General features: G+C 29.5%; 2 protein-coding genes across 2 annotated transcripts; both read right to left on the bottom strand.

Annotated features, from left to right (window-relative positions):
- Positions 1 to 115: 115 nt before the first annotated feature.
- LOC112747654 (dirigent protein 5-like) lies at positions 116 to 1,021 on the bottom strand. The gene has a single exon (XM_025795805.2). It carries the CDS (start codon positions 937 to 939, stop codon positions 358 to 360), a length of 582 nt encoding a protein of 193 aa, XP_025651590.1. The 5' UTR covers positions 940 to 1,021; the 3' UTR covers positions 116 to 357.
- A 10,061-nt stretch (positions 1,022 to 11,082) lies between these two features.
- On the bottom strand, positions 11,083 to 17,553 carry LOC112747653 (probable serine/threonine-protein kinase CST). Its single transcript, XM_025795804.2, has 6 exons — positions 17,234 to 17,553; positions 16,490 to 16,872; positions 13,194 to 13,329; positions 12,936 to 13,081; positions 12,659 to 12,782; positions 11,083 to 11,751 (listed from the first exon to the last, which is right to left on the bottom strand). Exons 1-6 carry the CDS (start codon positions 17,304 to 17,306, stop codon positions 11,384 to 11,386), a joined length of 1,230 nt encoding a protein of 409 aa, XP_025651589.1. The 5' UTR covers positions 17,307 to 17,553; the 3' UTR covers positions 11,083 to 11,383.
- Positions 17,554 to 17,570: the final 17 nt, after the last annotated feature.

Genomic DNA, 17,570 nt, shown 5'->3' with positions numbered 1-17,570 from the left:
TTAAAATTAGCTTATCTTTCTATTTAGTTATTTGTTAACACTAAATTGATGATCAAATAGACATTATCATCAAATATATCATACATATTTATCCAAACTCTTTGGAAAAAGTATAAAACGAGCAACAAAATAGAATTTACTCATTGGTACTAATTTATGCTTATCTAAGAAACCAAACTCTAAGACAAGCTTTCCCATACGACCACACCTCATTAAAAATGTTCTAAAGTTGAAATTAACATACTAAACAAAATCATAGTTACATTGTCCCCTTAGGATATAAAGTTATTGAGCTAGCAAGAAATCCAACAAAAGTAACAATATGATACAACAAATCAAAAACATAAACAATCTTAATTAAGATGCTTGAGTAGTTGCATATGGAGGCCAATACAAATGAAACTCAACCTTATAAACAACGGTGAGACCCTTCAAATCAACCGGAGAAGAAGTAACATAACCATTCACAAACATAAAATCTTGGGTGCCTCCAACTACAGGAAGATCTGAAGGCTTGATGTTGTTCACATCACCAAGAATAGAAATAGACCCTTTATGATTCTTAAGATTCAGAGTTATCTTTGCAATGGAAATGCTTTGCAACCCATCAAAGCTTGAAGTGATTGAAGTCCCTTCAGAAGTTCCAACAACTTTGGAGGTTCTGTTTGCAGTGAGAGTCAAAGGGTCATGGAACACAAAAAGGGTACCAAAAGGTGTTGTGGTTTGAGTAACACTAGCACCACCTTGGACACCATTTACTATGATGTAACCTGTTTTGTTTATGGTTTCATGTTGGTACAAAGAGAAGTGAAGGGACTTGAGATGTTTATGGTGATGATGATGGTGGTGGTGAGAACCATTGGTGAACTCAAATTGGATCATAGCCAAAATAAGGATAATAATTGCAAGAGCATAATTATGATGAAAAGAAAAAGCCATATTTTTTTTAGGTTTGTTTTGAGTTTGATTCACAAGAAGGGTTGATTTTTATATGTATATATCTCTCTCATTATATGCATGAATTGGGTTGGTTTAAGTCTCATAAATATGAACAAGTGGTTGAGACTTCATGGGTGGATGGCAGCTGGGTCAATGAAAATGACTCCAAGTAAGAGTCTTAATAATTTTTTAATGTTATTGTTCAATGTTCAGTCTAATGTTTTTTTCATTGTTTACTTAGATTTCTCAGGATTTGACTGTGGAATTTTGTGTGAAATACCAAAGACCTCTGTAGTTGAATTGTGACTCTAGAAGCTATATACTTTGAAGGAGTCTTAATTACTTTCCTGCATTTTCATGTAGAAAAATGTTCTTTTATCTATATAATGAAATTATTGTTTGATCTATTCCATTCAAATATATTTCATGTTTGCCAATTTTGGTATATTGAAAAATTGATGTAATATGATGCTATGTATAGACCTTAGTTTGCGTGCAATTAAGAGTATATGATTTCATATCCATATTAAAATCTTTACAAAGTGAACGCAGGTGACATGAGTTTTTCAAAAAGGAGCGGCCACAAATGAAATTGGTTTAAGTGGTGATTGGTGAATTGGAACACAAATTGAAATGTCAAACTTCACCCACTATGTTCAATTGCATACTTTAAATTTCATTATCAACAGAACAAGAAGAAATTCCACATATACATATTAAAAGAGAGGCTTATTTGTGAAGAATTGATTCATATTTGTCAAGTGTGAACATTAGCTCACATTTGGACTAATTGTGTGAAATTGGTATGAGTTTATACACATGATAATCCCTAGTGATTTCACGTGTTATTTATTCTTTTTCTATAAAAAAAAATGCCAGTATAAACATGTTGAATTTTGAATTTAGATAAGCATTCTGGGAAAAAAAAAAGGAATTTGGAGTAAATTAATTGTTCACACAATAGTATTAGTGACTGAGACTTAGTTTTAGTAGAACAAATTTGATTAATCTACATTTGAGTAAATTGAATCATTTTCTTAAATTTTTAATGCTATTTGAATATAGATTGATTTGAACGTTGGAATATTTTTTATACGTTGTAGGTATTTTTTTTCTATTTTAAAAGAATGATATATACATATCATGACAATAAAATATTTTTTATAATAATTTAATAATATAATAAAAGCAAATATATATCATCATTATGTATTATTAAAAAAAATTAGTGGAAGCACTTATCTCCATAATACATTACATAGATTCATACCTTAAAATAGTTAATAAAAAGTGAGAGAAGATAAATATTTTTACTTTTTATATACCATAAAAATATACAATAAAAATATATAAAAAAATAACATAAACATTATTTCATGTTGTGACGAGGATGCTATGGATAAGAATAGATGTCCATTAACGAACAATTCAATTTCCTATGTTAAAAGGAGCAAGTCTTTATGTTGAAGGAAATTAAACGAGGTTTGAAAAAGCAAATTTTATTTGCCTATAAAAACATGTACGGGGTAAATAAAATATACACAGGCAAGCAATAAAACAATATTCTCTCTCTTATACTTTATTATAATAATTAATTATATCTACTATATTGATATAGTAATTTTAGTGAATATTACTACTTGAGTTATCTAATTATATTTTCATATTTTATATTTGTTACTTCTTTCTTATTTATTTAGTTATTTTACAACACGTTATCAATACGAAGCTCTATCAAAAATTTAGAAAGACTTCAGGTAACAAATTTTCATTATGTCGAAACTCTTTCATCTTGAATATTAATGCTCTTAATATATTTAGAAACAATTATTTATCATGGATACTAGATGCTAAAATCTATTTTGATTTAATGGATCTTGGAGAAATTATTAAGGCCGAAAATAATACATCCCAAAAGGATAAAGCCAAATCCATAATTTTCCTTCGTTGTCATCTTGAAGTATGATTGAAAAATGAATATCCCATATTAAAAGATTCTACAGATCTGTGGAAAGACCTTGAAGAGAGGTATAATCATCAAATACTTCCTTAAGTCCGATATGTTAGAAAAAACTTTCTCAACCTTTCATGCCTCGAATGTGCTCTTGCAGTAGCAATCGAGAAAAAGGATTTAAAAATTTTTAAGCTAATCTCTTACTTTCTTGTTGTTGAACACAACAATGAGTTACTCTTAAGAAATTATGAAGTGCGCCCAGCTGGCGCTGCCCCATTTCCTGAAGTAAATGCGGCAAATTACCCCAGAAGAGGTAAATGACAAGATTTTGGTAATAAGAAAAATTATGGAAGGAAGAAGAATTATATTCATAAGAAAGGATCTCACCAGAAGTGGGATAAAGAAAGAAACAATGGGCAAAGTAAATCAATTGATGATAAGTGCTTCCGTTGTGGTGGAAAGGGCCATTGGTCACGTACCTGTCGTACTCCAAGGCACCTAGTTGATCTTTATCAAGCATCCTTGAAAAAGAATGACAAAGGAAAGGAAACAAATTTTGTTTCAAATTATGAAAATTCTACCACTCATTATGATGTATCTAATTTCTTTGAGGATCTTGAAGGAAATATTGGCTATTTGATCAATGATGGAATAGTTTGATATATGTATGTGTTTGTTAAGTATTCATGTGAATAATTTTATTGTGTATGTACTTCTACTCATTTTATTATTATTATCATTTGTTTTTGAAGAAAAATGGTAAGGACATATTCTGAAGATATTTGCCTTGCGGATAGTGCAAGTTCGCACACTATTCTTAAAAGTAATATATATTTTACCCATCTTGTGCCAAAAGAAGAGTATGTTAATACTATTATTGGCTCAGGCAATGTGATAGAAGGCTCTGGAAGAGCTATAATATTGTTTTCCGGAGGAACAAAATTCATAATAAATAATGCACTGTTGTCTATCAAGTCTCGAAGAAACTTGTTGAGCTTTAAAGATATCCGCCGAAAATGGATATCATATTGAGACTATGAATGAGGAAAATCATGAGTATTTATGTATCACAACTCATGATTTAAATAAAAAGATTATATTAGAAAAGTTGCCCTCACTTTCATATAGGTTATATTATACCAAGATTAGTGCAATTGAATCACATGCTATTGTAAACCAGAAGTTTACTAGCCCAAATGAATTCATAACTTGGCATGATAGATTGGATCATCCAGGAACAACCATGATGAGGAGAATTATTGAAAACTCCCATGAACATTCACTAAAGAACCAGAAGATTCTTAAATCTAGTGAATTTTGTTGTGCTGCATGTTCTCAGGGAAAGTTAATTTTAAGGCCATCACCAGTAAAGATTGGATTTGAGTCCCCTGAATTTCTAGAAAGGATTCAAGGTGATATATGTGGACCTATTCATCTACCATGTGGATCTTTTAGATATTTTATGGTCCTGATAGACGCATCTTGGAGATGGTCACATGTATGCTTATTGTCTCCTCGCAACCTGGCGTTTGCGAGATTACTGGCTCAAATTATTCGATTAAAAGCACAATTTTTGCAGAAAATCCAATCAAAGCAATTTGTCTTGATAATGCTGGTGAATTTACTTTCCAAGCTTTTGATGCTTATTGTATGGCTAATGGAATAAGTGTTGAACATCCAGTAGTTTATGTTCACACACAAAATGGGTTAGCAGAATCACTTATTAAACGCCTCCAATTAATTGCTAGACCCTTACTTATGAGAACAAATCTCCCAACCTCGGTTTGGGGCATGCTATTTTACATGCCGCAGCACTTATTCGTTTGAAGCCAACGAGTTACCATCGGTTCTCTCCTATGCAATTAGCTTTTGGCTAGCAGCTAAATGTTTCCCATTTAAGAATATTTGGGTGTGCAATATATGTTCCCATTGCACCACCTAATCGCACCAAAATGGGACTCCAAAGAAAATTAGGGATATATGTTGGATATGATTCTCCCTCTATAGTGAGATATCTTGAGATACAAATTGGAGATGTATTTAAAGCCCGGTTTGCAGATTGTCATTTTTGATGAATCAAAATTTCCAACATTAGAGGGAGAGAATAAGCTTTCTGAAAAGAAATTAAATTAGAATGCATCATTGTTGATACATTTAGATCCTCGATCAGGGCAATGTGAACTAGAAGTTCAAAAGATTATACATTTGCAAAGAATAGCAAATGAATTGTCTGATGCATTCTTTGATTCAAAGAGGATAACCAAATCTTATATACCAGCAGAAAATGCCCCAATTCGAATTGATGTCCCAGTAGGACAAGTAGCCACTGAAGCAAATTCACGTCAGAAGCGTGGCAGACCTGTCGGTTCCAAAGATAAAAATCCTCGAAAGTGAAAAGAGGTAAATACTATTCCTATTGAAAAAGACATAATAGAGACACCTGCAGTTGTCCAAAATTATGATATAATGTTAACGCCAGAAGACGTTCAGGTATCTGAAAATTGTGAAAATGACGAGATCTCGATAAATTATGTCTTTACAGGAGAGAAATGAGACCGAAATAAGACAATTGTCCATAAAATATTTGCATATAATGTGGCGTTAAATATCATGCATGAAAGTAAGGATCTTGAGCCAATATCAGTCGAATAATGTCGACAAAGGAATGATTGGCCAAGATGAAAAGAAGCCATGAAGGCTAAATTAGACTCACTTGTAAAACGTGAAGTCTTCGAACCTGTAGTCTGTACACCAGAAGATGTAAAATCTGTTGAATACAAGTGGGTAATTGTGAGAAAACGAAACGAGAAAAATGAAGTTGTGCGCTACAAAGCCCAACTTGTGGCACAAGGTTTTTTACAAAGGCCCGGTATAGATTATGAAGAAACATATTCCCTTGTAGTGGATGCGATAACATTACGTTATTTGGTCAGTTTATCTGCATATCATAAACTGCATATGCATTTAATGGATGTGGTAACAGCCTACTTGTATGGCTCATTAGATCGTGATATCTATATGAAAATTTCTGAAGGATTAAAGATATCTAAACCATCCAATGAATATTCGCAAGGGTTATACTCAGTCAAATTGCAAAGATCTTTATATGGTCTGAAGCAATCTGGACGAATGTGGTATAATCGTCTTACTGAGTATCTAGCCAAAAATAGATTCAAAAATGATGATATCTGTCCATGCGTTTTTATAAAAAAATCTACATCTGGGTTCATTATAATTGCTGTGTACGTTGATGATTTAAATATCATTGGAACTCCTGAAGAGATTCCAACAATTATAAAAACTCTGAAAGAAGAGTTTGAGATGGAAGATCTTGGAATGACTCAATTTTGTCTCGGCCTGCAGATCGAGCATACAAAAAAAAATGGGATCTTTATTCATCAATTGACATATACAGAGAAGATCTTTAAGAGATTTATATGGATAAGTCACATCCATTAAGTACTTCAATGATCGTAAGATCTTTGGATGTGAAAAAGGATCAATTCCATCCTAAAAAAGAAAATGAAGATATCTTTGGTCCTGAAGTACCATATCTTAGTGTCATTGGAGCGCTAATGTATCTTGCTAATAATACGCGACCCGATATATCATTTGCTGTGAATTTACTAGCAAGATATAGTTTCTCTCCAACCAGAAGACATTGAAGTGAAATCAAACAAATATTTCGATATCTTCATGGGACGGTTGATATGGGGTTGTTTTATCCCTATGGATCCAAGTCACAATTAGTTGGCTATGCAGATGCTGGATACTTGTCTGATCCACATAAAGGGAGATCTCAAACAGGATATCTGTTCACATATGGTGGTACAGCTATATCATGGAGGTCCATAAAACAGACGATAGCAGCAACCTCTTCTAATCATGCTGAAATACTCGCGATACATGAAGCTAGTCGAGAGTGTTTTTGGCTGAGGAGTGTGATCCAATATATTCTATCATCATGTGGACTGATTGATCAGAAGATAACTCCAACTGTACTGTTTGAAGATAATACAGCATGTATTGTTCAACTTAAAGGCGGATATATCAAAGGTGATAGAACAAAGCATATTTCTCTCAAATTCTTCTTCACTCATGATTTTCAAAATCAATGGACAATTGATATCCAACAGATCCGCTCAAGTGATAATCTGGCAGATTTATTTATAAAGTCACTCCCAAAATCCTCCTTTGAAAGATTGGTACACGAGATTGGGATGCGCCGATTTCGAGACATTAAATGATGTCGACAAGAGGGGGAGACTGTACTCTTTTTTCCTTGGTAAGATTTTTTTCCATTGGATTTTTCTTGACAAGGTTTTTAATGAAGCAGTCTCCATCACAATGGATTTTGTATTTTTTTTCCTTCACTAAAGTTTTTTCCCACTGGGTTTTTCTTTAGTAAGGTTTTAACGAGGTATAATCCTAAATGGACATCTAAGGGGGAGTGTTGTGACGATGATGCTATGGATAAGAATGGATGTCCATTAATGAACAATTCAATTTCCTATGTTGAAAGGAGCAAGTCTTTATGTTGAAGGAAATTAATAAGGTTTGAAAAAGCAAATTTTATTTGCCTATAAAAACATGTATGGGACAAATGAAATATACAGAAGCAAGCAATAAAACAATATTCCCTCTCTTATACTCTTCTCTCTTTTTCATACTATTCTCTCTCTTATATTTTATTATAATAATTAATTATATCTATTATATTGATATAGTAATTCTAGTGAATATTACTACTTGAGTTATCTAATTATATTTTCATATTTTATATTTGTTGCTTCTTCCTTATTTATTTAATTATTTTGCAATATTTCTCTCTATTTTAAGAGTGCATAGTCCCATATGCTTGTTTATTTCTTTTCTCCGAACCATACTGTATGTGTTGTGGACATAATATTCGTCGATAATGTTATAATGTTGAAGTTATCAATCTGAATGCATATACAATAAACCCTCCCTATATATAAATATAAGATGATATAAATATCAAGTATAGAAGAGTTTTTCAATAGAAAAAAATTTGACCCCTCCCTCTCTATAATGTCTTAGTTTTCTTTATTTTTATTATCAAAATAAATAATTTTAAAAATATTTATCGAAATAAATATTTCTTTTTTTATCTTATTTATACTATAAACAATATAATTTTGTATGTATCTTGTTTACAGTTTAAACAAGATAAAAGATGGTATATGACACGTGTTTATCTCGTTAAACGAGATATATGTATTTTTAAAAAAAATAAAAAATAAAAAAATATTAATAATATCAATAATCTAAATTTTTTTGCATACAATTAATACATAAAAAGGTTGGTAGAAGAGATTAAAATAAATATGTTTGATAGAGATTAACACGTTTACGAAAATCATTAAACTGTCCACTATTAATACGGTTACCTCTTTTTTAACTACTCACTATTTAAAATTTTAAAATATAATTTAAATATACGTGATTTATTTAATGACCCAACTAATGCATGTCACTACTCTATTGGTGTATAATATAAAATTTTTTTCACTTAAATTATATTTCAAATTTTTATGTACTCCCATATGTACTTCCGTATAAAAAACAAAAAGAGTAAGTGAATATGAAAGAAAACAAATATACTGCCCACTAACGAATTGCGATAGAGCACGATGGCGCCGAGAAGTGAAACTAACGAATTGCGATAGAGCACGATGGCGCCGAGAAGTGAAAATGGATGGAGGCAAACGAACTGCGACGGAGTGGTAGATAGCGTGAGGCTTCGAGAGGCTTCGACGAACGGCGGCAGAGAGGACTGGACTGAGAGAGGAGAATTGAGTCTGCGTGAGTGAGAGAGGAGTTTATGACTTTATGGTTTCTATGGCCTGAGTGACTGAGTGAGAGAGAGTAGGCACAGGATTCGGTGGTCCAGGAACCTTTGGACCACTTAGTGGTCTAAGTAAGAAACATGTTTTTAGAGTTTTTTTATCAATTGCTACGTAGTTCTTGAACTAATTTTAATTACAGATCAACTCCATATATTTTATTTAATTATAAAAATAGTTTTTTATTTTATAAATTATTATTTTATCAATTATCTATTATATTTATTAACAATCAAATACAAAAATAAATTCCAATTGATTAAATAATTAACTTTGATCTCGTTACGTTCGTCCACGGCTTCCAAATCGTGTTTCCTTGAAATTCAATCGATTGGTTTTTCAAAACAATGGATTGAATGATAACTCAATCGATTAGTTTACACTATATCACAAAACAATCGATTGAAAGTTGTAAGGTAGAATGGTAAAAAGCTTATACCAATCGATTGTTTATACTTTTCAATCGAATGAATGCCTCAAAACAATCGATTGTTGTTGTTACTCAATCGATTGAATTCACGAAAACAACATGGATTTGTCAAATACAATCGATTGGAAAGTGATGACATTGAAGTTTTAGCCAAATTCAATCGATTGGTAATATAATCCAATCGATTGGAAAGTGATGAAGTTGAATGTTTTGTCAATTTCAATCGATTGGTAATGGTACCCAATCGATTGAAATGAAACTTTATGACTTGGATCATGTACAATTTAATAGATTTCTAAAAGCAATTAGAGTCCTAATATAAAACCTTATGATGAATTGATATACTGATTCTTCTACACAGAAACAAGGGCATATGAAATAATCAATCCCCTTACTACTTTGAGTTACATTTTGTTAGAAGTTCATATGTATGCCAAAAATCAATATTTTCCAAAATAAATAAATAAGTATAAAATCATACCTTATAGGCTAGAACACTTCCAAGGCAGATATAATAAACACCATTTGCATCCAATGTAATATTCATACACAATCTCATGGCTTCCAGGCAACCAGCAGGCTTGAATGGATCGAGAGTAATGGGCTAAGTTCAATCTGGGCTTGAATGTATGGGCCCATTTAAATGAAGCGGGCCTTACCCTATTCAGGACTAATGAGGGGGTCAGTCTGAGTCCGGAAGCAACTAGCAGAATTTTATTTCCTTTTTTTATCTTCGGCTTTGTCCTTTTCTTTTCTTTCCTTTGTAAGTTCATTGGTTCTATCCAAAAATTTGAATATCTTCTTACGTGTGTCCTGTACTCCTGTCCAACAAAACAGAACAGGTCTGATTCTGAATATCATCTTCTTCTTCTTTTCAGGGCAAAAAATAAATAAATTTTTATTTTGTGTCCTGTCCAAAAATATAAAATATATTTTGTGCGCTGTTCATAATAGTTATTATTTATATTCTATGAAATATGAACACTTCACTAAATTATCATGTCTATGTGTCGAATATATTTTGAACACAACAATCGTTGATGCGTATCTGATATATCTAATCATATCTTAATAAAAAATAATTTTTTTTTGAATAAATTTAGACACACTTAAATACTATTACGTGTCAACATGTTCAATTTTATTTTTAACATGTATTATTGAAATAAATTTAGAAATAATATATTTTATTATTTATTAAAATAAAAATATTTTAAATATTTTATATAATTAAAAAATATTTAAAATAATTAAAAAATTAATTTATATTTTAATATTAATAAAATATTAAAATATTATTAAAACTTATTTAAAAAATACTTTATATTATATATATATATATATATATATATATGCATTTTTCTATATCTTATCAAATTTTAAAATTTATGTATCTATGTATCCCATATTGTAACGTATTCCTCGGCCGTGTCAGCGTGATGGAATGGAAGAAACTACGATGAGGACCGTTGAAGTCTTGGATTAGATAATGATGAAGTGTAATAAGAGTGTACTACTTTTAGTTACGAGTGCACTACTTTTATGTGTTAACTTTTCTTCCAAGTATCATATTTATAAGCTAAGTCGTTCCTCTAAGGTTTTTGGTATGTTATATCTGATAAATCAACGAAAATCCAATGAACATTATATTGTACTAATGTATTAATAAGTACATAAATATGTGTAATATAAATATAAGATTAATCAAATTATAAATACTTTATACTATTTTAGAAAAAAATTGTCTACATTTTTTTTTATATGTAATAGATATAAATGGTATAGATAAATTCAGATTAATTAAGTTTTTTCTTCTCTTCTCTTCTTTTTCAAACAAGCTTAATCTTTTATCATTTGATATTATCAAAATTATATATTTTTATAAGTTAAACTTACTTTAAAGCTGCTGCTTGTATTATGGAAATTCAATAAATTTTGAAGTGATGTTGGATTGCCTAACATACCTTTTTCCTAAGAATTTTATTTCTACAATATAAAAACAGAAATCACAACAAAAATGGAGGCTATCATTATACATCAATGCTAATGTCTCTAATCCTAAGGGGAAAGAAAAAAAAATAGAGACCAAGAGTAGTAAAAAAGGTGTTGTAACAAAACTAAACGAGTATATATCTTGAAAAATGATGATGATTGATTAAGAATATATTTACTGAATGAGAATGATGTTACTTATTAATTAGCACTATGCATGGTGTTTAATTTCTTGGAAGGCTTCTTGGAGGTTCTATGTTTGATAGCAGCAATGGATTCCAAAGACTTCAAGACTTCATTCATAGAAGGGCGGTTCTTGGGGACAGGTTCAAGGCATTTAAGGGTAAGTTGAGCTGCTTGTGTTGCAGCTTTGACTGAGTATTGATCCTCAATTCTTGGATCCATGATGTTCTTATTAATGTTCTTCTTATCAGAGAGTGAATGCCTCTTCCATTCAACAAGGTTCTGCTGATTTGTTGGTCTCTTTGTGTCAAGTGCTCTCAGCCCTGTCAGCATTTCAAGCAGCACTACACCAAATCCGTACACATCACTTTTCACATACAAATGACCTGTTTAGTTTAACATATAATAATAGTTAATTATTCATCACATAATAATAATAATAATAATAATAATAATAATAATAATAATAATAATAATAATAATAATAATAATAATAATATAGTATTATTGGATTGGATAATTCTGTTTGCATTGTTCACTTAATTAGTTTAATTCTTAAACGTTTCTTATTAAATAAAAAAAATTGTATTTTTATTAATTTGATAATTTTAATTTAAAAAGAATATCAACTAATTATATTAACCACTTTTTTGGAAGATTATAAAAAAAATTAAAATATCAAATCTTATTAATACGATTTGTTAAACATTATTTTGCTAACTACTAAATTAATTTCTTTTTAATATTTGAAGACAATATGTATCCACATTTTACTTTGTTTACTCACTCATGATTTTTGTTATATTGAAAAATCAATATGTATTAATAAAAAATGTAAAATGACAATTCATTGAATTAATTAAGAATATATATATACACTAATATAATTAAGAGGACATTTAAAGTGTTATATTAATTAATAAAAAACGTAAGGCCATCCATTTTAATTTATATTGGTAAGTAATCTAATACATTTAGTCCAGCCGCATATTTTTAATCAATATTTAGATCTTTTAAATTTTATTTTTTAGTATAATTTTTTATCTTTGAATATATTTTTTTATTTTTTTTTTTCTATTTATAAAATAAATTGTGAGAGATTATATTTTATCTTTTCAAGTGAGAAATAAAATTTAGAAGATTCAAATACAAAAAGAATAAACAAACAATACAATTAAGTTGTCTCCATACAACTTTAAGATCACATGTTCAAATGCAATGATTACATTACTCTGCCTACGTTATTATATTATGCATTTAGTATGAACTTAATGGGGTGAAATAGATAATTACCAGTTGCTATGTATTCTGGAGCAGCATAACCATAGGTGCCCATGATTCTGGTACTCACATGTGATTCTCCTCCAGCAGGCCCCAATTTAGCTAATCCAAAATCCGAAATCTTTGCATTGTAATCCTGTATGCATCATAAAATAAACATTTGCTTTTCAATACCATACTGAAATTGAATATCCATCCATATATGATAAAGTTTGTCAAAGAGAATAAGCGTGGCATGCAAGGCAGAAATTAAATAAAATAAAAGAAAACTAGAATATATCAAACTTACCCCATCTAATAATATATTGGAGGCCTTAAAATCTCTATATATAACTTGCTTTTCTGAAGTATGCAAGAAGGCCAAGCCTCTAGCAGCATCAATGGCTATTTTGAGACGAGTGTTCCAAGAAATTGGTTCTGTTGTATTAGAGTTTCCTGGGCAAGAAATAAAGAAAAAGAATAATATTTGGAGTTAAACTCAAATCCTGCATTCCAATAAGTTAAATTTGTAATTATTAATTAATTATTGATAGATTGATTATCATACTTCTGAAGAGATGGCTCTCCAAGCTTCCCTTAGGCATAAACTCGTAAACAAGGAGAAGTTCATCAGCTTCTCTACAATAACCCAAAAGCTTAACAAGATTTGGGTGAGAAATCCTTCCTAAGAAGCTGACTTCTGACTGCATTATTGCAAAATGTATTAGTTACGAAGTCAAATGGTTGGAATTTAGAGGCACAAAAAAGTTGTTGATTGACGCATACATGCATATGTATGTTATTCAATATGGTTTTAATTCTGTGCTTACCTTTAGAAATGATTTGACTTTGTTAAAGAAAGCCAACTAATTCTTTTTTCAAAAATTATATGTTAAAAACTTAAAATAATATGAAATCATTAAGAACTTTTAGATTAAAAATGCTCAATTTGGATATACCATATATATTTTAGTAATAAGATAAATAGACTTACAATTTTGAGATAAATTATAATAAATTTATAAGTCAGAAAAAATATCAAATAAGTCATTGAAAAACTACAACGCTGAATTTCCAGCTCTTTAACAAAAAATGAATCATCAGGGCCAATATTATGATTTTTGAAGGACCTATATTTTAATTTGAGAAATACTATACGATTATTAGAATTTATTGTTTTTTATTATCATTTAATTATCAACGTTTAAAAGTATGGATTAAAAGTATATTAATGAATTATTGAACTAAAAAAATTGAATTTATTATTTTTTATTATTATTTAATCATCAATGTTTAAAAGTATGGATTAAAAATATGTTATTGAATTACTAGATTAAAAGAATTGAATTGATAACTAAAAATAATAACAAAAAATAATAATAAAAATGGATGAATTTTGAGTATTTTTCTTTTACTTTTTTAAAAATTAATTTGATTTTTTTTTTCATAGACCTACAAATTTATAACAAACTTTTCTCAAGACAGACTTAATATTTCTTTTTCTTAAAATGTTTTTTCAAAAAATTGTAATTAAATACCTACTTATTTTATTACTATATATATCTTTTTAAGAAAAAAAAAGGTTTGGAATGAGGAGTGAAAGAACTCATTTTCAACTTCTAAATGTTGAAAATTTATGTCGAATCAAATAGTCAATAGATTAAGCAGTGTTGAAATTAAAGCAGCGTATTTTAACAGACCATCTTTAGATTCAATGCATGTGGGAAAATACATAGTTTTGTAAAGAAAAAGACAGGTCCGTTTTAAGTAGGACCCGAATGCATAAACCTCCTTTGATCTTTCTTCCATAGATTTATATTCCATTATTTCGTGTATAATGAGGAAATGGAAAACTCATGGATAAGACTTTCAAGCTATCTGTGGCTCCAAATTGCCACAGCTATCTAGATCTTAAATAAATGATAATCCATATTTTAATTTTAAATATAAATGCATCTTTCTCTCCATTTAAATTATATTATTATTAGGATTTCCATTAATTCGGCCAATTTAATTATAAAAATGGTGTCCCCCCCCCCCCCTCATTTTTAAGATTCAAGCATAAAACCATTAGAAAATAAACAAAACCGATATCACTCAATTAGGTTGTGTTAATTACGTATTCGATTAATTCCAAGTGAAATACCGCAGTTATTATAATATAAAAAATGAAAGTAAATAAATAGTTCACAACAAAATTGAACTAATATGTAAAAGCAAATGTCAGTTTTTTATTTATTTATTTAGGAAATTCCACTTGTATAAAACTTTGTATAAACATAACACTTGATATCCCATTCTAGTTTTAATAATTAATTAATTATACAATCCTCCCTTTAGTGCTGATTATATATTATATTATATTTACCTTTCTTATATAACATTGAAATGACTTCTATAACCTTGTTCATCTTTCTCTTTCTCTATCTTTCCCTTTCCACTTTCTATATATAGTTTCTATATATGGTTAGTGGCTACTATATATAACTACCCCATATAGATTAGCACAATGGCACTAGATTTTCAAAGATTCCAATTAACCTACCACAAACATATATAGCTAAGGAAGCCCCATTAAGAAAAGGGTTCACTCTCTTTTGTTTGTTTGTTTGTTTTTGGGTCATATCCAATTTGTTTGGACTACAAAATATGCAACATACCTCCTATTCTACTTGGACAAGAAAAACGTGATTAATTAGACAAGAATGGTGGCTAAAACACTATAGCAGTGGGTGGTAGGGTATGTATATGATAATGGAGAGAAAGGGATAATTTAGTAATTTAAAACAAAAATATGATAATATAGGACCAAAGGAGATATGTATAATAATAGGAAAGATTATATTAATGCAAATTTAAAGGAAATCTTTGTAGTTCATCTAAAAAGTTAAAATAATTTGAATGGTACATTCATGATATATGGCCATATCTCCAAAAAAATAACATTTTATATTTCTCTTGCATGAAAACGACATTAATCTCTGAGTATATATCTCTTACATGTGTTTATATAAAATTCGATTTCATACATCATATTTATAAATATATTTTACATGTATGCCTAGTTATATATTATTATATCAAGCAAAAATATAAAATTATATAATAATAAATTTATTTTTGATATATTTCTAATATAAAAAATTTATATAATTATTTAATTAAATTTATGTATTCAGATAAAAATTTAAATAATAAATTTAAAAATTATTTACTTTTATTGATATAACACGGTAGGATTAACAATCTATATTAAACTTTTTTACAATAAAATTATATAAAAATTAAATTCAGATAAGCATATAAAATGTTTTATAAGATCCGTATATCCAAATCCATAGTGTACAACAGCCTAACACTTACATTATTTATGCAATAAACAAATAAGGTGAAAACAAGTGCAGTCTAATCAACTTCAATTGAGAATTAAATAATTTGATTGATTTAGTTAAATTATTATTTAATAATTTTTAATTATTAAATTTAAATAAAGCTAATTGGATTTAAATTTGTACCAAAAAATAAATAACAATTTTACTACGTTATTAACAGTATTTTTATTAGTTTAATAGTTTCTATTAATTCTTATTTATAATTAAATTTAATAAAATATTTTTATAAATGTGTTTAATAAAAATATTTTTTTATAATTATATTTAATAAAAATATATTTATATATTTAAAATATAATAATTAATTATTATTAGTAATAAATTAACAAATAATATGTTATATCATATAAATTTCCAATAAACAATGATGACCACAAAACCCCACCCAAAAATCTTATAACTACCAACAATCCAACATTAATAAAAACTTGGAACAAATGAATAAAAAATTGTTTAAAGAAAAAAAACTGACCTTCCACTCTTGAAATCCCTGAACGCTCTCGGTGTTGAGTCTCTTGACGGCGACGACCATGCCGGAACCCGCTTTGGCCGGAGAAAGCGTTCTCTGATCCAACCAACCTTTGTAAACCTTTCCGAATCCACCTTCGCCCAGCAATGTATCCGGCTTGAAGTTCTTCGTTGCCACTCTCAATTCCATGAAACTGAACACTTTCAGATTCGGAGTCTCAAGAATCTGGCCACTGTGAGTTATGATCGATCCACCGAAGCTTCCACCGAAGCTCGAAATCTCCGATGCCGAAAACTGATGACTACTAATTCCTTGGCTGCTTGTTCCTCCATCATCAATTGTTGATGATGCCACCTTCTTGCTCTCATCACCACCACTCCAAGAACCTGTAAAAACAAATTGAAATCTAAATACTCTTTCTCTTCAACAAGAGTTAATGGTTCGGATTTGAGCCTACTAGAGTGGCGTCCATTATATGAAAAGGATTATAAAGAGATATGTGAACGAATCACGTGAAGCAGCTGAGAAGGTTCTAGAAGAAGCTGAGTCAGCAGTTAGTTAGGCAGTTAGAGTTTTCTCTAATCTGTTAAGTTTGTTAGGAGGTTAGAGTTGTAAATCTCTATAAATCACTCTCTTGTAACTGTCTGCTCTCATTCGGTACTTGAATCCAAAATAACATCTAATTAACTAAGACGATTACAAAGAGAAAATTGAATTAATCTAAAAAACGAAACAAATTAAACTTGCCTGAATAATGACGAGGTTTATTGATGGTAGAGTGTGATTCATTCGTAGGTGGTGAACCAAAACAATTACCCATTGCGTGTTTGGTCGCAACTCAACCAACAAAGAATGAAGTTAGAGAAACAAAGAAAGAAGAAGAAGAAGAAGAAACTAAGTGTCATTTTCGATGTGGTTATGGTTATTGACTAGTATTTCTATGTTTATGAGTTATATATACTATGCTTCCAATTGCTATGTTAATGTTATATCACTATGTGTTTGCCCATTGCGGTGTTCACTACGCGGATCATCTAAAAAAGTGATCAATTTTACTGATTATAGTTAATTAATTCGTATTAGG

Source organism: Arachis hypogaea, chromosome 15 (genome assembly GCF_003086295.3).
Source record: "Arachis hypogaea cultivar Tifrunner chromosome 15, arahy.Tifrunner.gnm2.J5K5, whole genome shotgun sequence".
Classification (NCBI taxonomy): Eukaryota; Viridiplantae; Streptophyta; class Magnoliopsida; order Fabales; family Fabaceae; genus Arachis; species Arachis hypogaea.
The sequence above is the reverse complement of the archived record's forward strand: the minus strand, read 5'-3'. Positions and strand labels throughout refer to the sequence as shown.